The 26,478-nt window shown below is 56.2% G+C and overlaps 2 protein-coding genes across 5 annotated transcripts in view; one reads left to right on the top strand and one right to left on the bottom strand.

Moving 5' to 3' along the window:
• The window catches only part of SCAP (SREBF chaperone), an 81,750-nt gene extending 71,390 nt beyond the window's left edge, over positions 1 to 10,360 (top strand). For 2 of the 4 annotated variants that reach the window (XM_082638123.1, XM_082638124.1), the window contains exons 9-22: positions 1,301 to 1,413; positions 2,408 to 2,502; positions 4,365 to 4,463; positions 4,625 to 4,843; positions 5,554 to 5,930; positions 6,468 to 6,656; positions 6,740 to 6,941; positions 7,030 to 7,145; positions 7,227 to 7,916; positions 8,871 to 8,953; positions 9,060 to 9,226; positions 9,408 to 9,488; positions 9,678 to 9,884; positions 9,967 to 10,360. In XM_082638123.1, coding sequence (XP_082494249.1) covers positions 1,301 to 1,413; positions 2,408 to 2,502; positions 4,365 to 4,463; positions 4,625 to 4,843; positions 5,554 to 5,930; positions 6,468 to 6,656; positions 6,740 to 6,941; positions 7,030 to 7,145; positions 7,227 to 7,916; positions 8,871 to 8,953; positions 9,060 to 9,226; positions 9,408 to 9,488; positions 9,678 to 9,884; positions 9,967 to 10,212 — 2,884 coding nt within the window. In that variant the 3' untranslated portion in view covers positions 10,213 to 10,360. The remainder of the gene's footprint in view (positions 1 to 1,300; positions 1,414 to 2,407; positions 2,503 to 4,364; positions 4,464 to 4,624; positions 4,844 to 5,553; positions 5,931 to 6,467; positions 6,657 to 6,739; positions 6,942 to 7,029; positions 7,146 to 7,226; positions 7,917 to 8,870; positions 8,954 to 9,059; positions 9,227 to 9,407; positions 9,489 to 9,677; positions 9,885 to 9,966) is intronic. The other 2 variants (XM_082638125.1, XM_082638126.1) reach the window with 2 other exon arrangements.
• Positions 10,361 to 10,687: 327 nt separating this feature from the next.
• The window catches only part of PTPN23 (protein tyrosine phosphatase non-receptor type 23), a 40,815-nt gene continuing 25,024 nt past the window's right edge, over positions 10,688 to 26,478 (bottom strand). The window contains exons 3-25 of the mRNA XM_082638127.1: positions 19,328 to 19,455; positions 19,011 to 19,087; positions 18,345 to 18,394; positions 18,060 to 18,191; positions 17,743 to 17,823; positions 17,516 to 17,647; positions 17,384 to 17,431; positions 16,913 to 16,969; positions 16,727 to 16,785; positions 16,466 to 16,545; positions 16,237 to 16,351; positions 16,077 to 16,142; positions 15,560 to 15,705; positions 14,940 to 15,251; positions 14,705 to 14,859; positions 14,452 to 14,603; positions 14,185 to 14,364; positions 12,353 to 14,087; positions 12,089 to 12,273; positions 11,891 to 11,995; positions 11,677 to 11,815; positions 11,476 to 11,589; positions 10,688 to 11,395 (exon numbers count right to left, since the gene is read on the bottom strand). Coding sequence (XP_082494253.1) covers positions 10,916 to 11,395; positions 11,476 to 11,589; positions 11,677 to 11,815; positions 11,891 to 11,995; positions 12,089 to 12,273; positions 12,353 to 14,087; positions 14,185 to 14,364; positions 14,452 to 14,603; positions 14,705 to 14,859; positions 14,940 to 15,251; positions 15,560 to 15,705; positions 16,077 to 16,142; positions 16,237 to 16,351; positions 16,466 to 16,545; positions 16,727 to 16,785; positions 16,913 to 16,969; positions 17,384 to 17,431; positions 17,516 to 17,647; positions 17,743 to 17,823; positions 18,060 to 18,191; positions 18,345 to 18,394; positions 19,011 to 19,087; positions 19,328 to 19,455 — 4,728 coding nt within the window. The 3' untranslated portion in view covers positions 10,688 to 10,915. The remainder of the gene's footprint in view (positions 11,396 to 11,475; positions 11,590 to 11,676; positions 11,816 to 11,890; positions 11,996 to 12,088; positions 12,274 to 12,352; positions 14,088 to 14,184; positions 14,365 to 14,451; positions 14,604 to 14,704; positions 14,860 to 14,939; positions 15,252 to 15,559; positions 15,706 to 16,076; positions 16,143 to 16,236; positions 16,352 to 16,465; positions 16,546 to 16,726; positions 16,786 to 16,912; positions 16,970 to 17,383; positions 17,432 to 17,515; positions 17,648 to 17,742; positions 17,824 to 18,059; positions 18,192 to 18,344; positions 18,395 to 19,010; positions 19,088 to 19,327; positions 19,456 to 26,478) is intronic.

The raw sequence follows: 26,478 nt of genomic DNA on the forward strand, positions 1-26,478 counted from the left end.
ACATTTAAGAGGTACATTTTTTTCCTCTTTAAGTTACCTGATTTGTGTTCATACATATGTATATACATAGTATGTCTATATTTATATATAATACACATATAGTTATGTGCATGTATGTACGTTCATGTGTATATTTCTGTGTGTGTATATGGGGTAGGTATTTATATATGCATATATGTGTGTTTATGCATATATATGGGTATGTATTGTATGTGTGTATAGGGTATATGGGGGTGTATGTGTGTATTTGTATATTATGTATACACGTGCAAATTGCTTCTTGATGGCTTAAGCCATAGATGGGTGTGACAGAGAAGGTACATTTCTTCCTTTCTTACTATTAAAACATTTAAATGCCTAATAAAATAGGTAACGTTAGAGTGAGCTTTTTAAAAGACATAGGACATAAACACATTCTAATTTGTCACCTTTCCACGGTTTGCTTTCCCTGCCATTTCTCTCTGAAACTTGGTCTGAAAACCCTTCCCTGGGTGTGTCCTTGGGCTTCAGTCTCCTCAGCTTTGCTGGGCCCCACTTGCCTGTCCGTTAGCGAGTACTGCCAGTTGGCCTGTGCCCTGCCTTGGCTTGTCAGACTGGTCTCAGGAACAGCGATTTTGTGTTTTCTGTTACCTTCCTTGCTCACAGAACCGCTTCCTTTCCTAAAGGTGATGGTGCTAAACACCCCCTCCCGCCAGAGCTGTCTGCTGTGCCCTCAGAGCCCCCCACTTCCACTGCTCTCCAGTGGAGACCCCAGTGAGGTTTGCCTCGGCTGGTGTTCTTTGTGCCTAGACTTCCTTCATAGACCGTTACTGGTAGTGGGAGCCTCTGGTCTCAGAGAGCTATAGGAGAATTTTCTTTAGAAACAATTGCTCGTCTCCAAACACAGCTTCTCCACAGAGGCGAGTAGGGCTTTAGGCTGGTCTCCTCCCCCTTCCATTTTGTCCTGATGGCTTGTCTGGGTGGTCTCTGGCCAGTGTGGGAGTCTGGTGTGGGGAGGCCCCGAGAGCTGTGCTCTGGCAGCTGGGCAGCCCAGGGGCCTCTCTCCGCTGTGCTGGATGGATGGAGATGAGGGTGGTCGCTCTCTCCCCACACGGCTTCGAAGCCTGCCTGAAAGCTGAGAGCCGTGCAGACAGAGGCCCTCCTGGGATGGGGGTCGGTCTTGTGCTGTGCAAGTCGCTCAGCAGCCCCCACTGTAGGGTGCCAACCCCACAGCCCCCCGGGACCCAAACCCGTTGAGAACCAGCTGTGTGTCGGGGGCCCTCCTCAGTGCTCGGCTCACCCTGTCCCTCTCTGTCCCCAGTGAGATTTTCCCCTACCTTGTGGTGGTCATTGGGCTCGAGAACGTGTTGGTGCTCACCAAGTCAGTGGTCTCCACCCCAGTGGACCTCGAGGTGAAGCTGCGCATCGCCCAAGGTAACAGGTGGGGAGTGCGGGGTGCACTAGGGCAGGGGAGGGGGGCTGTGCTACGTCTTCCGCCTGAGGAAACGGGGAGCCCAGGAGCCTCCCTTGCTGTGGCCTCCAGCATCCCATGGCAGCTTGTTAGCATGAGCCCTGAGGAACCGTGGAATCACCAGGCCATGCTTCGTCCTGGTTCATGTGTCAGTCAGAAAGCAGACCAGACTCTGCTGCGGGGCTCATATGTTTGACCCTTCGTCAGGCTGGCACCTGGTCTTTCCTCCTGCCTCACTCCATCACATGAGGCCCAGGCCCCTGAAGCTGGTCACCTCAGAGACGCTGCCTCCACAGCTGTCAGGAAAGCCCCCCGTGGCCTCCATGGCAGGAGCTGGGGATCTGGGGTTCTGGCGAAAGCGAGAAAAGAGCCTGGAGGTCTGAACTCTTGCACCTCCTTGTCCTTCTCACCCCCTATCTGTGGGAGCAGGGCTGGGGGCAGGCTGTTCACTCAGCAAACCTCTGTGAGCTTCTGTGAGAGGCCAGGCTCTGCACTAAATGTAGGGTTCTGAGGAGACTAGGGGAAATGGCCGCTGTCCACTAGACGCTCAGAGCTTTAAACGTGAGACTGTGTGATAGCCTGGGGCCCGGGGGGGGCTGAGGTAGAACACAGCGACCCCCTCTGTCCCTCGAGCCATTCTCCCACGTGCAGACAGACCACGCACACCCGACGAGGACAGCCTGTGAGGCTGGATGTGCCAGCTTTGGGGTCACTTGGCTCTCCTCTTGGGTTTGCTCAACTCACACATTGCTTCTCCCTTCCTCTGATGGTTGTAGCTCTCCCCTGGACCCTCCAAACCCTCCTTCCCTGCAGCAGCTGTGACGGCAGCAGGGTCCTGAGGGTTGGGGCGCTTTGGTGGAATGGCTGCCTCAGAAGGCTCCCCATGTGGTTGTGTGCAGACACGTAGTGGACAGTGGTCACGTGCCGGCCCCATGGTCCTGTTGTCGTCCTCTGCAGGCCTAAGCAATGAGAGCTGGTCCATCATGAAGAACATGGCCACAGAGCTGGGCATCATTCTCATTGGCTACTTTACCCTTGTGCCTGCCATCCAGGTAAGGCCCCCTCCAGGGCTGTAGCTTAGGTGAGCATGGAGCGACTGCTGTTTCCCCAGCTGTGTGGGGCACTCCCCCTCTACACTGCCACCCTCACCTATGAGGTGGGCCCTCTGCTGGCAAGATGGCTGTCACCATGCACAGGGTGGTCCTGGCGTAGCTGGTTCAGGAGGAGGACTCAGTGAGCCGAGGCTGGGCCATGGGATTGAGCTCCCAGCCTGGCAGCCTCTGCCTTTGACCCTGTCCTTGCCCCTCGCTGCCTGTCTCTCATTCACCCAAGTGGCAGGAGGGGGCTTGGTGGGTGCAGCAGAGGCTGGCTGCCCGCTGTGCAGTCCAGCCAGACCTCATTTCCCAGTTCTCAGGCAGAACACGGTGGGGCCCCTGAACTGGGCCCTTCCTGCCTTTCCTGACCCGAGCCCTGACCCACCCTTGTAGCCTCTGAACACATGGCCCGCACCCTGGGAGGGCCACCAGCCATTGCCCAGAGCCCTGGCCCAGCCATGGGGCTGTGAGCAGCACAGTGTGGACCCACACTGAGTCAGAAGCCCAGACTGTTGCTGCCGGTTCCAGGAAGAGTTGTGCGAAGGGAGTGAAGAGCCATCCCCTCCCCGTCCTCCCCCACAGCGTGCAGGCCTGCTGAAGTTTGGGGATGAGCTGAGACCACAGGGGCCCCAGGCTCCCACCCCCGCCAGAGGGCGTCTGCAGGACGCGGGCAGTCTTGGGACATTAGAGCTGACATGACCACGGTGCCACCATGTGCTCCATCCTTCATCTTACCCCACATTTGAGTAGAAGCCATGGTGATGTGCCAGAGGTTGCAACAAGGGCAGGGGAGAAAAACTTAAATCTGAGAAAATTCCATCTATCCACAGGGCTTGGGGAGCAGAGAGACCACCCCTTTTCAGTTTCAGGGCAGAATTAATTCCCCCCCGAGCTCTTCCCTTCCTTTCATTGGTCCAGTGTGGTCACTGGCCAGGAATATTTCTTTTTTTCTTTCTTTTTTTTTTTTTTGCGGTATGTGGGCCTCTCACTGTTGTGGCCTCTCCCGTTGCGGAGCACAGGCTCCGGACGCGCAGGCTCAACGGCCATGGCTTACGGGCCCAGCCGCCCCACGGCATGTGGGATCTTCCCGGACCGGGGCACGAACCCGTGTCCCCTGCATTGGCAGGTGGACTCTCAACCACTGCGCCACCAGGGAAGCCCTGCCAGGAATATTTCTGAGAGCCCCCCAAACCAGGCCAGGCTTGGGCTCTAGGTAGGTGTTGGTCTGTGGCACGTGAGCAGGGCCAGGGGCTCAGTCAGGGAGGGCTTTTTGGGTAGCAGGCTGGTGGGGCTCAGAACTTTGCAAGTTGGGGCTTCCCTGGTGGCGCAGTGGTTGAGAGTCCGCCTGCCGACGCAGGGGACACGGGTTCGTGCCCCGGTCCGGGAGGATCCCGCATGCTGTGGAGCGGCTGGGCCCGTGAGCCATGGCCACTGAGCCTGCACGTCTGGAGCCTGTGCTCCGCGGCGGGAGGGACCACAGCAGTGAGAGGCCCGCGTACTGCAGAAAAAAAAAAAAAAAAGAACTTTCCAAGTTGGGTCAAGGCACCTCACCTCCAAGTTCAGGCATCAGCCTTCTCTGGGTAAAAGGGTGTGTGTGTTGGGGGGGGTCTCTGCTGCCCCCTTGTGGGGAGGGAGGGAGCTGCTGCATTATCCTCTTCGGCTGCTCCCAGATTTCAGAACTACCAGCATCTCTTTTCTTTCTCTCTGCTGTGCCTTGCCTGAAACTGCCTTACAGATTCCGAGGTGCCTGCAGGCACGGAACTGGTTCTCTAGGTGCTGGACCGTGAGGTCATGGTGTCCCCTCATCTGCTTAATTCCAGGAGTTCTGTCTTTTTGCCGTCGTGGGCCTGGTGTCTGACTTCTTCCTTCAGATGCTGTTTTTCACCACTGTCCTGTCCATTGACATTCGCCGGATGGAGGTAGGACTGGGCTGAGCCCTGCCCACCCACCTCCTACGCATCCCTGGCTGTGCTCAGGGGATATCTGGGTGAGACAGGGGCAGGCCTCGGGGAGGGCAGCAGCCCAGTGCGGGCAGCCTCTGGACAGCAGCTTTGGGCCCTGACCACTGCACCCCCAACAGCTAGCGGACCTGAACAAGCGGCTGCCTCCTGAGGCCTGCCTGCCCCCAGCTAAGCCGGCGGGGCGGCCAGCACGCTTCGAGCGGCAGCTGGCTGTGCGGCCGTCCACACCCCACACCATCACACTGCAACCGTCCTCCTTCCGAAACCTGCGGCTCCCCAAGAGGCTGCGTGTCGTCTACTTCCTGGCCCGAACCCGCCTGGCACAGCGCCTCATCATGGTACCTGCCACCCCTGCCCGAGGGCCAGCGCTCAAGTCCCTCTTGCATTTTGCATTTGTCTTGGAGGTGGGGGGTGCCCCTCAGGCCTTCATGGCTTTGGGAAGCCACCCACTCTACCCTCCTGCCCAGACCCTGGTGGTTTCTGAGGTGATAAGCCTATCTTTGGAGAGGTAGCCAAGGTTATTAGGGAGAGGAGTCGTCTCCCCAGGGTGACCCAGGACGGGGTGCCCTGGGATGGAGCCACCATGGTTGCCCGAGTCAGGGTTCACTGTGCAGGCATCAGAAAATGCTGGGCTGGGCAGAGGGGAGAAGGAGCAGGGCTGGCCGCTGGTCAGTGGGCCTCTCCTAAGGAGTTGAAGTGAGATGGCAGCGAGGCTGAGGCCCTCTGAGGACTAGGACCCGTGGTGTCTATGGAGCAGGTCATGCAGCTGGTCCCTCTGGCCATGCTGACCATGGGAAAGGTAGCAGCTTTCTGGCCCAAGCTGAGGTGGGGTTTGGGGATGGGAAAGTTCTGTAACAAACCTAAGGGTGCACCTCTGTTTCCAGGCCAGGAGTCCTGAACCCTGACCATGGAAAGGGAACTAGGTCCCTCTGGGGGGCAGTTGGCCCCCAGTCATAGTGGGAAGACTTGGGGAGGCAGGAGGGAAGGACAGGTTGGGGCTGCCCGTTCCTCCCAGAGGTCCTGCTGAGCACCCGATGCCCCACTGCAGGCTGGCACCGTTGTCTGGATTGGCATCCTGGTGTACACGGACCCAGCAGGGCTGCGCACGTACCTCACTGCCCAGGTGACAGAGCAGAGCCCTCTGGGCGAGGGTGCCCTGGCTGCCATGCCCGTGCCTAGCGGTGTGCTGCCTGCCAGCCACCCGGACCCCGCCTTCTCCATCTTCCCACCTGGCACCTCTAAGTTACCCGAGAACCAGACATTGCCAGGGGAGCTGCCCGAGCCTGGGGCTCCGGCTGAGGGCGTCCATGACAGCCCAGCCCCAGAGGTAACCTGGGGGACGGAGGATGAGGAACTTTGGAGGAAGTTGTCCTTCCGCCACTGGCCAACGCTCTTCAGCTACTACAACATCACGCTGGCCAAGAGGTGAGCTGGGCTGTGCCAGGTCCCACCTCCCCACCTGGCGATGTCAGCTCGCTGTCCCCAGAGCATCCCTTCCCTTTAGGAGGGAGATCCTCTGGTTTGAATTCTGCATTTCCTTTCAAATAAACACCCCTAAGGTTGTGAAGTAGGAGCCAGGGCTCCAAGCATCCACAACCTAAGAGTAGCCCGGGGCCCTGCTCTGGGGAGTCATAGGTTGCTGTCAGCCACTTGGCCAGAAGGAGATCCACCTCACTCACTTCCACCCACTCTGAGCCAGAATGGGTGGCAGACATGGCAGTGATGGCTTGGCTGCCGGTTTCTGTGACACAGCAAGGTTGGGGTGCCAGAGCTGGGCTGGGGAGGGACGTTACCTCTGCTGCCCCAACCCGTGCTGGGAAGACTGTCCTGAGAGGGTGTTCGTGGAGCCTGGCAGGTTGAGCTGAGTCCCGTGTGAAGAGCAGAGAGGGGGACTGGGGCAGCAGCAGGAGGGGGTCCCTTCCGAGGGCATCTCTGCTGAGGCTGCCCGCTGCCCGGCCCCAGGTACATCAGCCTGCTGCCTGTCATCCCGGTCACGCTCCGCCTGAACCCGAGGGAGGCCCTGGAGGGGCGGCACCCTCAGGACGGCCGCAGTGCCTGGCCCCCGCCGCGGCCTGGGCAGGGTGGGCTCTGGGAGGCCGGCCCCAAGGGGCCAGGCACGGCACAGGCGCACAGAGACATCACCCTGTACAAGTAAGGCCCACGAGGGAGGGGGGCAGCTGGCAGGGACGGGGTGGGGGGATGGGGCACGCCTCACCAGGCTCCGCCCGGTGCAGGGTGGCAGCACTCGGCTTGGCCTCGGGCATCGTTCTCGTGCTGCTGCTGCTCTGCCTATACCGCGTGCTCTGCCCTCGCAACTACGGGCAACCCGGCTCGGGGCCTGGGCGGCGGCGGCGTGGGGAGCTGCCCTGCGATGACTACGGCTATGCGCCACCCGAGACAGAGATTGTGCCCCTGGTGCTGCGCGGGCACCTCATGGTGAGCGCGGGTGGGAGCTGGGGGCACCTGAGGCCTGGGCCGCTCAGACACCAGCGCCTGTGCCCATGTCCATGCTGTGCTCCCACAGGACATCGAGTGTCTGGCCAGTGACGGGATGCTGCTGGTGAGCTGTTGCCTGGCAGGCCACGTGTGTGTGTGGGACGCGCAAACTGGAGACTGCCTCACTCGCATCCCACACCCGGGGTAAGTACCCCCCACCTCCCACCCACGCCCTGCCCTGCATCTGTGCCCCACTGTCCTCACCCCACCCTCCCCGCCCCCCAGCAGGCAGCGCCAGGACAGTGGTGTTGGCAGCGTGTTGGAGGCTCAGGAGAGCTGGGAACAGCTGTCGGACGGTGGGAAGGGTGGCCCAGAGGAGCCTGGGGACAGTCCTCCACTACGGCATCGTCCCCGGGGCCCTCCGCCAGCTTCCCTCTTCGGGGACCAGCCGGACCTCACCTGCTTGATCGATACCAACTTCTCAGCGCAGCCACAGCTCCTAGAGCCCGCTCAGCCCGAGCCCCGGTACCGGGCGGGCTGCCGCCGTGCTCAGGCCTCCCCAGGCTATGACTTCAGCCACCTGGTGCAGCGACTGTACCAGGAGGAGGGAATGGCTCCTGTCCACACACCAGCCCTGCGCCCACCCTCGCCTGGGCCCACGCTGCCCCAGGCCCCTGAGGACGAGGGGGGCTTTCCTCCCGAGAAGGGCTCCCCTTCTCTCGCCTGGGCCCCCAGCGCAGATGGCTCCATCTGGAGCCTGGAGCTGCAGGGCAGCCTCATCGTGGTGGGGCGGAGCAGTGGCCGGCTGGAGGTGGGCAGAGGGGACGTCTGTGCAGGGGGTTTGTGGGCCCTCCCAGCTCGCAGGTGCTCACAGCCTCTGGGCCTGCAGGTGTGGGACGCCATCGAGGGCACTCTGCGCTGCAGCAGCGAGGAGGTCTCCTCGGGCATCACGGCCCTCGTCTTCCTGGACAAAAGGTGCGCGTGCTAGGATGCCTGCCTCAACCCTAGACAGCCCAGCCCAGCACACTCTGAGGTTTGAGCCCTGCTTCCCCTTCACTGGTGTGTGACTTGACTTCCCTACTCTGTGCCGAGCCCCACACCTGTGAACAGCAGGTAGGCCACCTCAGTGGGAGGGTGACAGCTCAGAGTTAACAGGTAGGAAGCACTTAGAATAGGGCCTGGCACATGGAGAGTGAGCAGTTCTCCTCACCCTTCTGAAGTCAAAGTTGCTCTAGGTAGCCTGTCAATACTGGCCTTTCTAGGTTTCCTGGGTTTTCAGTTCCGGAAAAATGCATTTTCAGAAGAACCGTCTTTTCTTCCCCTTTGATGCTGGACACTGTCCTCGCCTCCCTCCTCAGCACGGCTGTTGGCTAGGTGTTCCCGGGGCTCGATCACACACTCCCTGGGAGAGGAGGATTCCCGGCTTCTCAGGCTTGAGCTCCCACCTCTGGGCTGAAAAACCTGGGCCTCACCCATGACTAGGTGCCTTTGCTGAACGCTTCACCTGCCTGACCCATGCTGGCTCTTCCTTGCAGGGTCGCTGACTGTGGCCCCACCATCTGAGCTAAAGCTGGAGCCTCATTTTCTTGGGGTGGGGCTACCCCTTGCTCTTACCTCTTAGTTTCTGTTGGCTGCTGCTGTCATTCCTGCCATTGCCAGGCTTCTTGCTCAGGACTTATTCAGCTAACATCCTACCCTGCGGTCTGGCCAAGTTCACTGGGTTCTCCACGCTTGGAAATTCTCCCCTGCTACTGTTTTAACAGAGGGTTAATAATTGGAGTTGCAACCTGGTCCCCAGCACCTGTGCTTCCCTCATGGCGCCACTGTTCCCACAGCCAGTGGGAAGGGCCTGTGAAGGGCCCGCAGTGCTCAGCCCCAAGGCTGGGGGCTCTGAGGGAGAGCCACCTGGCAGCCGCTCTTCTCTTCCAGGATTGTGGCTGCCCGGCTCAACGGTTCCCTTGATTTCTTCTCCTTGGAGACTCACACTGCCCTCAGCCCCCTGCAGTTCCGAGGTCAGGGGACCTGGACTGGGCTGCTGCCTGCACCTGGTGGGTGGAGCGGAGGGGCTGCCTGCAGGGTGTCTTCTCGGAGATCTCTCACCTGGCCTGTTGTCCCCAGGGGCCCCGGGGCGGGGCAGTTCCCCCACATCCCCTATGTACAGCAGCAGTGACGCAGTGGCTTGTCACCTGACCCACACAGTGCCCTGTGCACACCAGAAGCCCATCACAGCCCTGAAGGCAGCTGCCGGGCGCCTCGTGACTGGGAGCCAGGACCACACACTGAGAGTAAGTGTTGGCACCATCTCTTGGGCACTGGGGTGGCCCAGCACAGGGGGTGGGGAGCACATGGGGTCAGTCAGGGAGTGGCTGGAGGTGTCCTGGATGAACTGTGGAAGGGAGTTACTGGCCAAAGCGTGATTTGGAAAATCCCAGAGAGACCAGAATCTGATACCTGTTCCTGCCCCAGGTGTACCGTCTGGAGGACTCATGCTGCCTCTTCACCCTGCAAGGCCACTCAGGGGCCATCACGACTGTGTACATTGACCAGGTGAGGGCCGTGGCTGGGGTGCAGGGTATCAAGCCAGGCCCATGGCCCTTGTTTCTAACTCCTGGGAGCTGGTCCCCAAGGGCCTCTGTGAAGCAGAGTGAGGGCTCCCACCCACCAGGGCACTAAGCCACCCTTGTGGACAGAGGTGTTTCACCACAGTGACCAGCTCCCCTGTGCCTGTTCCCTTAGACCATGGTGCTGGCCAGTGGAGGACAAGATGGGGCCATCTGCCTGTGGGATGTGCTGACTGGCAGCCGGGTCAGCCACATGTTCGCTCACCGTGGGGATGTCACCTCCCTCACCTGTACCACCTCCTGTGTCATCAGTAGTGGCCTAGATGACCTCATCAGCATCTGGGACCGCAGCACAGGCATCAGGCTGTACTCCATTCAGCAGGTAGGCATGTTGGGGGCCACGGGATTCTCGGTGTTTTAGGGAAGGATTCAAGACACCGAGCCTGTCCTGTCCTTGCCTCCAGGACCTGGGCTGTGGTGCAAGCTTGGGTGTCATCTCAGACAACCTGCTGGTGACCGGCGGCCAGGGCTGTGTTTCCTTTTGGGACCTAAACTACGGGGACCTGTTACAGACAGTCTACCTGGGGAAGAACAGCGAGGCCCAGCCGGCCCGCCAGATCCTGGTGCTGGACAATGCTGCCATTGTCTGCAACTTTGGCAGCGAGCTCAGCCTAGTGTACGTGCCCTCTGTGCTGGAGAAGCTGGACTGAGGGTGGCCTCCCTGCCCGTCTGGCTGGGGTGCTCTTTGGGGCAGTGTGCTGGACCTGGACTGGGGAAAGAGCTGAATCTTTGGGAAGCTGCCTCTGAACTGTCCTGTCCTGCCTCACGACTGTAATATTAAATTTTTTTTAAAAATCACATCCGCCAGGGGCTTTGTGAGCCACTTACGTCTTCCCCTGGGGGAGCTCTGGCATCATTTACGCCCTCCCGGTGCCTGAAGTGCAGCACTTGGTTAGACAGTTCTCAGCTCAGAGCAGCTCCTGCCAGAAGCCACACAAGTCAGAGGAACAGTCTACAGGCTGGGGAAGTTTAGCAAGCCAGCACTAGAGGCCTTCTTGCATAACCACTTCAGAGGTGTGGAAACCAAGGTGACCCCCTCCACCTCCACACTCGCTAAAGAAAGGTGGTGCTGCTGGGGCCCAGCCCCCCACCTCCCGGGGAGCAGCGCTGAGCAGAGACACTGGCCACAGAACAGGTTTGTTTATTCAACAGCAGAGAGCTGAAAATGTCAGGTCCCACAAAGGAGCAGAACCTGACCCAAGACCCGTGGTGTATCTCTATCCCATAGAGCTGTGGGCTGGGCCAGGCAGGGCTGAAGGCAGCAGGAATGGGAGTAAGACTAGGCCCCACCTCAAGAGGGGCAGACTGGCATGGGAGACAATGTAGTGCAAGGACCAGGCAGGCAAACCCTGTTCAGGTCTTGTTGAGTGTCCAGAGTGGATCCAGAAGGCTGAGGGGGTCGTCAGTGGGCCGGGCAGCCCGCAGACCCTGCCCGTTATGGGCTTGCAGAAAGTTCTGCTTGCTCATCCGCTGCTTTCCCCTCAAGGAGCTGTCCAGAGAGAAGGCCTCAGGAGTTAGGGAGGCCAGCAGCTCCAGGGAGGAGGAGGGGGGCCCCAGGCTGGGGACCTCAGGTACCGGCTGCTCTTCCTCAGGCGGGGGGGCCTCAGGCAGGGGTGAAGAGAGGGGGGGTGGGGAGGAGGATGGGAGCTGGGTGGACTCTGGGAGGCTGGGTGGCGGCAGGCCTGGGGGCTCTACAGGGCCTGGCAGGCCGGCAGCCGGGGAATCCAAGCCCCCAGGAGGCCGGATGCTGAGCTTGGCGATAGTGGCCTGGATGGAGCTGATGGGCACATCCCCACCGAGAACCAGGTCCTGGGAGTCCTGAGGAAGGTGATTCTGAGGAGATAAGAGTGGGTGAAGACGGAGTCCACGAGGCACTGTCAGTCCCAGCAGCCCCCAGGGGCTCCCTCCCTCACCTTCTGGGTGACACTGGTGCCAGCTGAGGGCTTGCACGGAAGGGGCACGCCGTGGCGCTGTAGGACCTGCTCCACGTGTTTCACCACCGCCTCATGGCAGAACCTGAGATGCAGCTGCAGGGGCGCATTGGGCCTGGTCAGCGGGGCGGGGCCCGTCACCCAGGATGGAGGGCCCATCCCAGCTCCCGCCCGGGCCCTCACCTTCTCCTGCAGCATGTGTTTCCTCTGCTGCCGCATGCGCCGCACCAGCTGAGGCAGCTCAGGGATTCCACTCCCAGCCTCCACCTCCTGCACAGCCGCGTAGAGCAGCGCGAAGGCTCCCGTGCGGCCCACCCCGGAGCTGCGGCAGGAAGGGGCTGTGAGGCCAGCCCAGGAGCCCCCAGAGGAGGGCCGCTTGGGAGCTACCCACACCTACCTGCAGTGGACGACGACGGGCGTGTGCAGGGGGCGCTGATGCAGGTAATGAGCGTGCACCTCCTGGATGAAGTGCAGCAGGTTGCTGGGGCTGTCCGGCAGGCCTCTGCGGGGTGGGACGGTGTCTCTAAGCCAGACCTGCTCGAAGGCCGCACCACCCTCCCAGCCCCCCAACCACCGCCCAGGGGAGCAGACGCACAACTCCGGCCACGTGGGGAAGTGGAGGTGGACGAGTGAGCGCTTGAGGCTCTGGTCCCGGAACTGCAGGCTCAGCACCCGCTCCACGTGGGTCTCGGTGGTGCGGACACTGCTCAGGGCCAAGCTCAGGGCACCGTGCACCATGGGCTGGCCCCTCTCGGTAGGGAAGTAGCGAGCCACCTTTTGCTGAAGGACAAACAGGGCAGTTAGGGCTGGTTTTCCAGTTTCCCTGCTGGGCACCCACCAACCAACCTCTCCCTCTCACCTTTTCCATCTCGGCCTCGGACACGAGCATGACAATGACTGACACTTTCTGCTCATGCACCATGAGCCAGAAGTCGGCAGCTGTGCCAGGCAGGGGGGCCTGGGTGGCCACCAAAGGTGGGCAGTACGGTGAGAGCCCCTCCACGCGGCTGGCGTTGATGTAGTCGTCCTTGCCCGAGCGCAGCACCACACGGTTGCTGTCGTAGGGCATGACGTCCTGGTGCCGGTTCTTCAGTGAGTAGCAGCGGGCGATGGCGATGGAACGGCCACGGGCATCGTGCTCCTGTGCGTCTTGCAGCTCCCGCCAGACAGCGTCCAGAGCCCCTGCATCGCCCAGCTGGCCCCGAAAGGCCTCCAGCTCCTGCTGCAACTGCTGCAGCCTCTCTGGGTGCTCGTAGGGGTCCTGCTCGATCAGCCGCAGGGCCTGTGGCCGCCGGCCCTCAGCCGCATCCACCTTAGTAGGCTGCAGCAGGGGCTGCCCACCCCCAGGAGGCTGAGCGCCTCCGTGCTGACTCTCAGGGCTGGAGGAGAGCAGGTCTGCACTCGCAGCACCTCGGCGCAGACACACGGCTGGCTCTGCTGCAGGGGGCCGAGGAGGGACGGGGCCGGGCCCCGGTGATGGGGCAGGTGAAGGCACCAGGTGGGGAGTGGGGGCAGGCTGGCTGGCAGGCGGAGGGCCTCGAATGGAGAGTGGGGGGGCCTGGGGGCCCAGGGGCCTGGGGGAAGGGGCAGGACCATATGCCAGGGTGGGATGGGGAGGCTGAGGGGGCCCAGGGCTGGGGAAAGGCAGCACCCCTGAATGGGGGGGCAGGGGGTCCTGAGAGGGGCCTGGGTAGAGCTGGGTGTGCAGGGTGGGCGGTGGCTGCCCCAGGACACCAGGCTGAGGGGCAAAGGGATAGGGAGTCTGTGGGGGTACCAGTCCTGAAGCCTGGGGTGGGAAGAGGTGCGGATGCTGGAGTGGAAGGGGCTGCTGGGGAGGCTGGGGCCCAAACACCGCTCGTGTGGGATGAGGCTGGGGCCCAGTCCTCGGGGCTGAAAAACCTGTGGGCATCCCAGGAGAAAAGTGGTGCTGGGCTGGGGGAGCTGCGAGGGGTGGCTTGGCCCCCATCGGGTAAGTGTAGGGCACGGGCAGTGGCTGGGGGGGCGGCCCCGGGAAGCGGGGCCGGGGAGGAGCAGGGGCAGGGTTTGGCCGTGGTGCTGTGTGGCTGGAGATGGGGGCCTGGACGCTATCTACTGTGGTGGTGGCTGGCCGAATCCCCACGGCCAACTCAGGGCCCGAGAACTGGGGAGGTGGGGCTGAGGGCAGGCCTGCAGCTGGTGGGGTGGGCCCCACCCCCCCATAGGGACTGCTCACCATGCCATGCTGTGGTGAGGATCGTGGCATGAGGCCCAGCTCTGGTGTGTAGGCCCCGGGTGTGTAGAGAGCAGGTCCAGGTGCCATGGCCACCACAGGGGGCCCTAGGGCCTGGGGGGCCCTGGGCTGCAACATCTGGGCGGGGCCTGAGTAGGTACCAGGCGGTAAGGTGCCTGAGAGATAGTGGGGTCCTGGGCCTGCAGAGCTGGGGAAGGGGCCGGGGGGGAAGTGGAGTGGGGCAGCGGCCCCCAGGAAGGTGTCGGGGGGCAGGCTGCGCAGCTCCTCAGGCAGGTCCCCGGCCTCCACTGCCTCGCCCTCCTCCCTGCGGGGCAGCAGCGGCTTTGGGGCCGTGGGCCGTGGCGGCGGCTTCTTTTTCAGCTCCCTGTAGGATGAGGTAGGGAAGAAGTGGAGCCACACACCCCCTCAGCCTGACCTCAGTCTGGGCTGCAGCCACACCCCGGCCCCGGGGCCACACTCACCTGTCCAGGAGCTGCTGGCGGGCTGCCTCGCGGGCCTGGCAGGTAGACTGTGCCCGTTCCAGGAGAGCAGCCACCTTGCTCTCCAGGTCTGCATAGAAGTCCTTGCCCTCCTGGGACTTCTTCATCAGGTCCTCATAGGCTTCATAGGAGGCCACCAGGGTCTGCAGCGTGGAGTTCCACCTGGCGGGCAGAAGGGCCGGCAGGAGGTGAGTAACTGGAGCCCAGCCCTGGGCAGGACTGGGTAGACGCACAGGGCTAGACACTGACTTTTGGTCCAGTTCACTGAGCACCCGCCGCACAGATGCGTACTGCACGTTGGCCTCTGTCAGTGCCCGGAGAATGTTGTCCTGGGCGGCCAGGTTCTGCTCCAGGTACACCCTCAGCTGGTCATACTTCTTCAGCTGCTCCTCAAACAGCTTCTGAGGGAGTGTGTTGGGGGGTGGAGGACAGACACTCAGGGCCTCACCACCTAAGGGTGGAGCCCAGAGTCAGCCCCTGCACACTGCTCACCCAGCCCCACCTTTATCTCTGAGTGGTCTGTGGTAACCAGTGACGCCGTGATGTCATCCTTCTGGATAAGCTCACGCAGCTGCTGCTCCAGGGACACACGCTGGTCCCGCATCTCCTGCACCTTGGCCAGGATGCGCTTCAGGTTCTGCAGCACTGCCTTGTCCTCTGGGAGCGGCAGTGGTCAGTGAGGCCAGAGAAAACCCCAGCACCAAGCCTCTCCCCATGGGGACAGGAAGGGGGCTCACCTGGGGTGAGGGCTGGCGTGGGCAGGGCGGCCCGGACCTGGTCCAGAGGCCCACTGAGCAGGCGCAGGTTGCCAACATGCAGATTCATGGCGCGGTGCAGCTCGCTGTTGGTGAAGGAGGCCTTCTCGTGGACCTCCATGTACTTGGCCCATTCTCGCCTCACCTCTGCCAGCTCGGCCTTGGAGACAGCCGTGCTGGCCCCTGCCTGGCTCACTGCCTCCTGCATCTTCTGTTCTAGCAGCTCATCCTCCTCCAGCAGGTCCCTGATGTCCTTCAGGGAGGCCTCCACATCCGTGAACACACCTGACAGTACTGGGGGCATGTTTAGAGGAGGTGGGGTCAGCTCCTGTGGCAGGCAGACCAGGCATCCAATCTGGCCCATCCCCCAGGAGACAGAACTGCCCCCTCCGTCAGGCTTGCGTGCAGCCCAGTGCTGGCTGAGCAGTGCAGACAGAGGGCACACAGGGTGCGGTGGTTCACCGAAGTGTGCAGTCGGTGCTGTGACAGGGGCTGGGAGGGGTGAAAACCTCCATCCTCGGTCAACAAGGGACACAGAGAAGCTGCAGCAGATGACTCCCACGTTCCTGCCCTCCACCTGCTTGCTTTTCCTCCTTACTCACCTTGCATGGACTGGACGAGGTTCCTGACAGTGTCGGGCCGGACGCTGAGAGCCGCACACTTCTCCATGAGCTGGGGTGGGATGTGGCTGTAGGCATCAAGGTTGTCCACTGTCTCGGGATCCAGCTGCATTGAATCCATGAACTGGCTGTTGAGGGGCAACGGGACCAGGTGGGTGCTGGCTCAACCCCTCAGCTACACAAGGAGCCCACTAGGGCAAGCCCCCACCACTGAAGCAAGGTCTGAGGTCCTAGCAGACAACAAATCAGCATCTCAACTGCCACCACAGAACATGCCCAGGGCACTGCTGAAAACAGTGGGACATCCTCCTCTCAAGATGCGTGACTCTCAACTTACAAATCTAGCATACAAGACCCTGGGCAGGGAGGGCGCAGCCAGGAGGCCTGCTGGTGCCAACAGACCTTTCATTTACTCCTCTCCCTGTCGCAGGCAGCACTGGGGACCCCACAGAGGTCTGGTGTGTACCCTCCATGCCTCCCACCCGAGCCCTGCACTCACTCCAGGACCTCATTCTTGTCCTCAATCTTGGCCATCATCTCCCGAAGCAGCTTGGCCTTCTCCTCACTGCAGGAGAAGTGACAGCAATTTGCTGGAAGCCCAGGTCTGTTGAGATATCCCAACCCGACCTGGGCTAATAGGGCCTGCCTGTCCCGCCCACCTGTACAGCGACGAGGCTTCATGGGCAGCCATGGGTACCAGTTTGGTGAAGATGTCAGGGCCCGTAACAGCTGGGTCTGTGGGGTTCACTGGTAAGGGCTTCACCAAGGGGGCACCTGGGAGGGGTGAGGAAGAATCGTGGAGACCAGGCCCACTCGAACCTCGACTGCCTCTCTTCTGTCCCATCTTCAGCCCCTACCCCGATCCTCGGCCTCCCTTCAGCTTCAGACCTTTTACAGGCTGAAGGGTGTCCAGTGCTGGGACAGCCTCGTGGTAGATGAAATCATTGTCCTTCTTGGCAGAATTGTATCTGGGGGTCAGGAGAAGGAGGAATGGGGAGTCTTGAGTGATCAGCAGGGATCCAGGACCTAGCCTCCCACGTGGGCCACTACTCTCTGGCCCTGGTGGCTTCCTACCAACGATGCAGGCAAAAGGCCAAGACCCTTCCTAACAAGAAGGAACCAGAGCCACCCCGAACCCCAGAAACTCACTTTCCCCCAATGACGTCCATAGTGAAGCGAAGTGCGTCTTGCACAGTGTCAGGCTGGCCCTGTAGGGTAGGGATGGGGGTGCTCAGTGCCAACCACAGCCAGTGCTAGGACACCCCTCAGCCCCACCAGGCTTGCTCCTTGTCTTCTCAGGCTCCAAGGGGCAGCCAGGCTCTTCCTCATCTTTACCTTGGCCAGCTTGATGGCTTCATTGAGCTTGTCCAGGGCACTCTGGAAGTACGCGACCTGCGGGGGACAGAGACCAGTCCGTCCTTCCCTGCTTGGACCCTACTCCTTCCGCCACCCCAACCCCCACCGAGCCTGTCTGGCCATCAGGTGACCCATCAGAAGACAAGGAGCTGAGGAGGTAGCCACGCGCCAGCCCAGCCAACAGCACGACGCTTAGCGTCTACCTTCCAGCTCCACCCCACAGCCTGCATCTCCCACCAGCCATCCCGAGGGGAGCCTGCTGCGCCTCCTCTGTCCCCTGGGGATGAAGGCTGCACACTTGGGACAACACATGAGAAACACCAGGTCTACGGCGGTGGTGGGGGGCAGCCAGCGATGTGGGGGTGAGAGACAGAAGAAGGGTCCCCACGAGGATCTGACCAACAAGGCTGGGACCAGTCCAGAGTCCCCTCCTTGCCACAGCTCACTCACCCGCTCTCCGAACTTCTGCTGCTCCTCAGCCTGCTTCCCCATGTGCAACTGAGAAAGAAGAGATGTCACTACTTACTTCCTGAGCTACGGCAACTCAGCCCAGCCCAGCCCTGGTGGCCACGGTGCCCTCACATGAGCCACAGCCGCAAAGTAGTAGATCTTCATCTGTACCAGCTTCTTCCAGTCCTTCTGGATCCGGCCCAGCAGTGAGGCGGTATCGGGGTTCTCCAAGGCCCGGCACGCCTCCTTGTAGTAATCCACCACCTAGAAGCCAGGACAGCGCTATAAGTTGGGGATCGGAAGTAAACCAAAAGCCTGGCATCAGTCCCTTGTGGGCCACCGTCTATCCCTGTCCCTACCTGTGCACTGATGCGAGCCACCAGAAAGCTCTTCCTGTTGTCCAACATGGACTTCTCCAGAAGACACTCCTGAGCCTGGCCCTGGAAGAGCAGATGGAGATGCACTCCATTCCTCACCGGCACAGACCACACGGATGCCCTCTCCGCCCAGCCTCCCGCACTCCAAGCAGCACGGCCCTGCTCCTGATCCAGCTGGGGCTCAAAAGATCAAAGCCTCTGATCTTCCCTCACTGCCATGTGCACAGGACCTCTAGGATCCAGCCCTAACCGTGCCCGCCCCTGGGTTCAACTCGGCCCCAACAAGAGCATCTCCTCACCAGCATGAGGTTGACATTGAGAGTGAGGATCTGCCGGCTCATGTCAACGCTGTAGGCTTGAGGGAAGTGCTCACGCAGGTAGGCAAAGGCACCTGCTGCGCACTGGAAGTGAGTGCAGGAGACCTTCATGCCCTGGGAGAGAACAGGGGAGGATGCCAGAAGCAGAGCCACAGAGCTGCCTGTGTCCTCTCCACGGGGCAGGATTCACACTCTGGAGGCTGACAATACTCAGCACCCCTCCCTGGTTCTGTCCTACGGCCCACCCACTGCCCCTACCCTCCTCACCTCCTCAGACATGCGCTTGTCCATGGCCCCCAGCATGGAGTGCAGCGCCCCTGGGGAGGCACAGAACACAGGGTCAGGGCTAGCCTGGGACTGCTGGTGTCACCCATGATCAGGACAACAGGGGTCTGGGGCAGTTGGACCAAGGGCACCAAAGCTGGAGTAAACGGAGTCTCGGTCTCTGGCTCTGCACCAGGCAGGGATGGGGTGGAAGGGAAGGGGCTCCTGCCGTCCACAGCCCTCAGCCTACAAGTCCAGTCTCAGTGCCTCAGGGATGACTACATAGGACTTGGGGCTCCCCAGGCTGAGGCTGAGCCATCAGGGTTGACGGCAAGGCAAGTCTAGGCCAGCCTTGTTCTCCTCCTGTTGGAAGCAATCCAGAGCCACACAGGGGGCCGGGATCTGTCCAGTCAGAAAAGAGAGGCCACCCCTCTGGGCCGGAGCACACTAGCAACACCATGTGGCAGCCAGCCTAGTAGAGCCTCTCCCCAGCAGGGTGGCTCCCTGTGGGCCAGAAGAGAGGCACCAGCAGAGCTGTGGGAAGGCAGTGGGAGGGTCAGAATCCAGGTGTCTTCCATCAGCCCACTGCCCTTGTGGCCTCCTGCTGAGCTGAGATGGGGTGGGCAGGGCTGGGAGGTAGGGCCATGGGGAAGGGGTTAGGTAGCTCACCAAGGTTGTAGAGAATGCAGGCCTGCTCATACTTGATGTCTTCATGGGCCACAGACTTGCCTGAGAAGATCTCAGTCCTGTGGACAGGCCACCCCAGTCATCTCGAGTGAAGGAGCTGGTGAAGCAACCCGCCACCCCCAGTGTGGCATAGGATGGGAGGGAGGCCTGGGGAGAACACACCAAGCCACTCCCCATGCTGTGCAGCAAGGAAAAGAAAGCGGTGGGGGCGGGGGGGGAGAGGGGCATCCCCACTGCCCAGACACCCCTGGGCTGTCCCAGGCAACCTCCAGGCTCCCCCCAGCCCTGCCAGCTCTCACCAGGTGACAGAAACAGCGGCCTCCTGGCCTGCGCCCATGGGGACCCGACTCTGCAGGTAGTGGAGCTGGCCCAGGTACTTGCGGAGGACACTGCAGCCCTCAAAGTCCCGTGGGACACGAACAGCATTCTGGGGGATGGATGGAAGAAGCAGGCCTACTGTCATTTGGAGTAGAAGACAGGCAGGGCTGTCCACCCACAAATGCCCAGGAAATAATCGGAGCTGGGGGACTGCACAGTCTAAGGGACCCAAAGAAAGCCCGCAGCTACCTGTAGTCATTCAACAACCATCCTACCAGCCAGGACTGTTGGACTGAATCATTCCCACTTTTCCAGGAGGCAGTTTAAAACATGCATTAAAAATTTTAATGTACTTAATATTTGACCCACAGTTCTGTATCTAAAAACATACAGTAAGAAATCCAGAAAAGCAAATGCTTGGATGAGCATGCAAGGATATTTATCACAACATTAACAGGGCCAAATACTGGATGCCACCAAAACTTCCATTACAGAGGATTAAATAAATTACGTCAAGGCTACCCACAAAAGAGAATACTCTGCAGCCATGAAAACTGAAGACAAGGATCTCTACTGATATGTTAAGGCGTCCATAACACATTTATTGTTGGGGGGAAAAAAGCATGTAACAGATGAGCAACATAATTTCATTTTTATAAAATCATATGGAAATTGATATCAACTAGGTATATAAACAGAGAGAAAAAAATCTAGACAGTTAAGTGATTATCCCTGGATAGTAGGGTTTAAGTAATTTATCTTATTCTATACATGCATACAGAGACATATTTGATTCTTTATATTGCTTATGTATTCTTTTATACGAACAATTTTCAATTTTTATAGTAAGCAATAAATCTAGTCCCATTTGGGGAAACAAACAAAACAAAGTGAACCCTCTGCTCAAACAAACAGAAGAAGAGACAGTATGCCCTCCAAGAAGCAGGTGCACAAAAAGTGGAGGGGCTAGAATCACTGTGCATACCCTAACCCCACCTGCTGGAGCGACCAGAGATCCCCACACCAGGGTTCCAGCAGCCGAGGGGCCCAGTAGAGAGCTGCTGGGCACCAGCTAGAAGAAATCCTCTAGGGGACTTCCCTGGTGGTACAGTGGTTCAGACTCCGCACTCCCAATGCAGGGGTGGGGGGCACAGGTTCGATCCCTGGTGGGGGAACTAAGATCCTGCATGCTGTATGGCGCACCGTCCCCCCCACCAAAAAAAAAAAAAAATCCTCTAGGACAAGACACTCCAGAGCTGGGCTCTGAGCCTTCTGTCTGGGATGCTCAGAAGGGATGTGGATACCCTGTGGAACATCAGAGGAGGAAGAGTCCAGCACCAGTCCACTCAACACCACTTCCCAGCAGTGTCTTGGGGGACCATCTCCCCTCTGGGCCTCAGTCTCCTCTTTCAACAGGAATGCTAAGCTCCCTCTCTGCCCTCTAGAACGCCCACTGCAAGGATAAGGTGTGTCACAGCCATACTGCTGAGGTGCCACCTCGAGGGGCCTATCCCACAGGCCAAGGCTTCTCATATAGTCATTCTTATCACTCCCCTCCCCATCATACTTCCACCATAATGAAATGGCACTTAACGTTTTCCATTTTTTAAAGTGGAGCCACATCCTAAGCAGTTAACATCTCTAAGATAACAGGTATGATGTGCTAGCTACACATTTTTAAAATACTAAAGAATATACAAAAAGATTAAAGAATGTTTGTCTTCGTACTTCCTAAAACCATCTTTGGGAAACAATGGAAGCAACCCTCCCTCCAGGTCATGGAGATTCACCTGCATCCTTTAATCCAACCAAGAATGCAGCTGCCTCTTGTCCCACCCTGGTCTATCACACTCTGAGGAACTGCATGTGGTAGGAGTAGAACAGAACAGGGGAGTCTGAAAGCAAGCCCAGCCGCCACACCACACCCACTCCCCCACCCTCCAACAACCCCCTCGCCACCTCTGTCAGTTTTATTCCCTGTGATCACAGAACCAAAAATTTACTCCAGAGTAACTGAAAAGTCTTCTTAAAGAATTACTTCAGGGCTTCCCTGGTGGTGCAGTGGTTAAGAATCCGCCTGCCAATGTAGGGCACACGGGTTCGAGCCCTGCTCTGGGAAGATCCCACATGCCACGGAGCAACTAAGCCCGTGTGCCACATCTACTGAGTGTGCGCTCTAGAGCCCGCGAGCCACAACTACTGAGCCCATGTGCCACAACTACTGAAGCCCACGTGCCTAGAGCCCATGCTCCGCAACAAGGGAAGCCACCGCAATGAGAAGCCCGCGCACCGCAACGAAGAGTAGCCCCCACTCACTGTAACTAGAGAAAGCCAGCACGCAGCAACAAAGACCCAACTCAGCCAAAAATTCAATATAAAAATAGATAAATAAATAAATTTAAAAAAAGAATTACTTCAGGCCCAGTTTTACAGATGAAGAAACTGAGGCCCAGATCAGGAAAAGAGAATTGCCTACAGATTTCCAGATTATATCCACCTTCCATTTCCACTGCAAATCAATGAGTTATGGTAAAAGGTTAACTTGACTTATGCTGTCTCTGCTTTCTACATCTCTGTGCTTTCATAAATTTCCTGTAATTCACTAAAAACTGGACCAGTGTTCTAAAACTTCTGTAATAGTTCATTTAGTTACTCTATTTTATTTTCACTTTATGCACTGCTGAATCTGGGAGTTTTCTTGATCTGATAATTTTTTTTTCACTGAAATAATTATTATCACCGTTCTATGTAAGAAAGTTTGTTCTGTGGTTTCACTGAAGAAACACTGATCTAGTCCAACTCCCACACTCTTTCAATCAGTAACTCAAGCCCCAGGAAGGGGAAAGTGACTATCCTGATGTCCTTCTGTGAGCTGTCTGTGCTGGGAATAGCCTCAGATCTGGAGCATTCTTGGGGTTGGCTCTCTCCAGCCCACTGCTCTGTGCAGGCTGCCTGCCCTACACCATAAAGGACCTGCCTCAGACGAGGCTTTGGAGCTGGGTGACAATGCTCCCTCGAGGGTGTTTTGTGTGCATGTGCACCTGTGTGCACAAAACAATGGTAGTCTGAGGGGTTAAGATTATCTCATTAGTTTTCAAACTCTTCAAACAAAATTTTTTTTTAAATTTAATTTATGCAGAGTATTCTGGGAAGGTAGCAGAGTAGGAAGCACCAGAAATCTGTCTCCCCACATAGACAACAAATGCACTGGCAGAATCTGCCTGATGTAACTGTTCCAGAACTCCTGGAGTCTACTGAGGACTTGCAGATGTGCAGAGGAATGTTTGGATAAATTTTGGTGAATCTCAGCCCTTAGCACAATCACAGCTACCCAGTGCCCATCCCTGTGCAGGCAGCCTTGCATGTGTTTCTGGAGCAGCTTGCATACACAGCCTGTGGGCGCCAGGGTGGGCAATGAGGACGCTGTCCTCCAAATATCAGGGATCTGCTCTGATCAGGGCTGATCGCGCTGCTTCTGATCTCAGAGGTGCAAAGAGGAGGCGGACACTGTTGTTACACCTGCCCCTGCTGTTGCACTCCCCCTCTGGCTGAAGTGACTTCAAGGGGATTTAAAGCACCAGTGCTTCTCCCCCCATATCCCTTCATTTTTCTCTTTTTCTCCTTTTGGGAGCCAGATATTGAGAACTATTGGATTCAAAAGCAACCACATATTCAGAGGAAGTTAGACAGTCATCATGCACACCCAGGGGAAGGCAAAGGCTCAGAAAAAACCTGAGAAGACTTCACGTCCACACCTCAGACTGATTCTTGGCACAGAGACAGCCTATAACACTCCAAACAAACAAACAAACAGCAAACCCTGGGAAAAGGGATGATTCTGATTTCCAGAGTCACCACATCATTAGATTCAAATGTCCGGTTTTCAACAACAAAAATACAAGACATATATAAAGAAATAGGAAAATATGACTCATTCAAAGGGACAAACAAACAAACAAACAAACTGTTCCTGAAAAAGATGTGATGACAGCTCTACTAGATAAACAACTGTCTTAAAGATACTCAAAGAACTAAAGGAAGATGTGGAAAAAAGTCAAGAAAACGACATAGGGAACAAAACGGAAATATCAACGAGACAGAAAACTTAAAAAGGAACCAAAAAGAAATTCTGAAGCTGAAAAGTACAATAACTGAGTTGAAAAATTCACTAGAGGGCTTCCCTGGTGGCGCAGTGGTTGACAGTCCGCCTGCCAATGCAGGGGACACGGGTTCGTGCCCCGGTCCGGGAAGATCCCACATGCCGCGGAGCGGCTGGGCCCATGAGCCATGGCCACTGAGCCTGCGCATCCAGAGCCTGTGCTCTGCAACGGGAGAGGCCACAACAGTGAGAGGCCCACATACTGCAAAAAAAAAAAAAAAAAAGAAAAATTCACTAGAGTGATTCAAAGGCAGATTTGAGTAGGTAGATTAAACCATCAGTGAAATCAAAGCTAGGACAATTGAGGGGACTTCCCTGGTGGTCCAGTAGGTAAGACTCTGTGCTCTCAATGCCGGGAGCCTGGGTTTGATCCCTGGTCGGGGAACTAGATTCTGCATGCAAGCCACAACTAAGAGTTCACATGCCATAACTAAGAAGTCCACATGCCGCAACTAAGACCTGGCACAGCCTAAATAAATAAATATTAAAAAAAAAAAAAGTCTAGGACAACTGAAATTATCAAGTCTAAGGAACAGAAAGAAAAATTATTGAAGTGAACAGAGCCTAAGGGACCTGTGAGACACCATCAAACAGATAAACATACACATTGTGGAAGTCCCAGAAGAAGAGAGAAAGGGGCAGAGAGAATATGTGAAGAAATAATGGCAAAAAAATTTCCAAATTTGACTGAAGACATGAATATAAACATCCAAGACGCTTAATGAACTTCAAGTAAAATGAACTCAGAGACCCACACCAAGAAAAATTATAATCAAACTGTTGAAAGACAAAGAGAACCTGGAAAGCAGCACAAGAGAAGTGACTCATCAAATACAAGGAATCCTCAATGGGATTATCAGATTTCTCATCAGAAACTTTGGAGAACTGAAGGCAGTACGTTGATATATTCCAAGTGCTAAAAGAAAAACACTGTCAACCAAAAATCCTATATCTGGCAAAACTGAGGAGAAATGCTTCAAAACTGAGGAGAAATCAAAAGACATTCCCAGCTAAACAAAAATTGAGGGAATTCACCACCACTAGATCTGCCCTACAAGAAATGCTAAAAGGAGTCCTATAGACTGAAATAAAAGGACACTTGATAGTAACTTGAAGCCATATGAAGAAATAAAGATCCCAGTAAAGGTATGCTGTACATGGGCAATTATATAAGCTAATATTATTATAACACTGGTGTGTGACTCCACCTTTTGTTTTCTACATAAGAGACTAATAGTTTTAAAAAATTCAATTTACACACAGTAGTCTTTAAAGAATATATCTTTAACATATATAAACATACCAATTAATTATCCCTGCTTTGGGGGGAAGATACAATCTCCTACACTTTGAAATTATAAATAAAAATTTTATTTAAATCCTCTTTTGTTATTCAAATAGAAACAGTTGTTTTTAACTACTTTCAAACAGAGTAGCAAATGAGATAATTCACCTTTCTGACAATTTTTTCTTCCTCTTAAGAACAGTGTCACCTTCTTTAAAAGGCAGGTAAGTTCCTCTACTTCAACATAATAAAGGCTATATATGAAAAGCCCTTGGCTAACATCATACTAAGTTAGTAAAAGACTGAAAACTTTTCCTCTCACACAAGAAACAAGATGACAAGGATGCCCACATCAACCACTTGTATTATCACAGTACTGGAAGTTCCAGCCAGAGCAATCAGGCAAGAAAAGGCATCCAAATTAGAAAGGAAAAAGCAAAATTATCTCTTTTCACAGACATGAACTCATATGTAAAAATACCCTTATAGATTGCACCAAAAAAATCTGTTAGAATTAATCAATGAATTCAGTGAAGTTGCAGGATACAGAATCAATGCACAAAAATCAGTTGTTTCTAAACAATCACAATTAAAATTTTTTTGAATTTCAATTCCAATAGCATCAAAAAGAATAAATTACTTAGAAGTAAAATTAACCAAGAAGGCCAAAGACTTGTGTAGAGAAAACTACAAAACATTGCTATAAGAAATTAAAGACATAAATAAATGGAAAGACATCCGATACTCATGTATTAAAAGACTTAATATTGTTAAGGTGGCAAGCCTCCCTAAAGTGATACAGTTTTTAGATTTTACTTTTTTACGGATTCAGTGCAATCCACATCAAAATCCCAATGGCATTTTTTGCAGAAATAGAAAAATCCATCCTAAAAATTCATATGGAATCTCAAGGGACCCCCCCACACACAAATAGCCAAAACAATCTTGAAAAAGAAGAATAAAACTGGAGATCCCACAATTCCTCATTTCAAAACCTATTACAAAGCTATAATAATCAAAACAGTTTGGTACTGGCATAAAGACATATGGACCAGTGGAGTAAAAGAGAGTACCCAGAAATAAACCCTCAAATATATGGAGTTATGGACTGAATAATGCCCCCCCTCACCAATTCATACTAAAGTCCTAACTCCCAGTACCTCCGAATGTGACTGTATTTTAGGAGGTAGAGCCTTAAAGAGGTAATTACAGTGAAATGAGGTCCTAGAGGTGGGCCCTAATCCAATATGACTGTTGTCCTTCTACAGATATATGTAGAGGGACAACCATGTGAAGATACAGGGAGAAGATGGTCATCCACAAGTCAAAGAAAGAATCCTTAGAAGAAGTCAGCTTTGCCAACACCTTGATCTCAGACTACTAGCCTCTACAACTGTGAGAAAATAAATTTCTGTTGTTTAAGCCAGCAGTCTGGGGTACTTGGTTATGGCAGCCAGAGCAAACTAATACACATAGTGAAATGATTTTTGACAGGGGTGCCAAGACCATTCAATGGGGGACAGTCTTTTCAATTTATGGTGCTGGGAAAACTAAATATCTACATGCAGAAGAGTGAAGCTGGAACCTTACTTTACACCATTTACAAAAATAAACTCAGGGCTTCCCTGGTGGCGCAGTGGTTGAGAGTCCGCCTGCCAGTGCAGGGGACGCGGGTTCGTGCCCTGGTC

The sequence above is a fragment of the Mesoplodon mirus genome, assembly GCF_964341445.2.
Source record: "Mesoplodon mirus genome assembly, chromosome: 12".
NCBI classification, from domain to species: Eukaryota; Metazoa; Chordata; class Mammalia; order Artiodactyla; family Ziphiidae; genus Mesoplodon; species Mesoplodon mirus.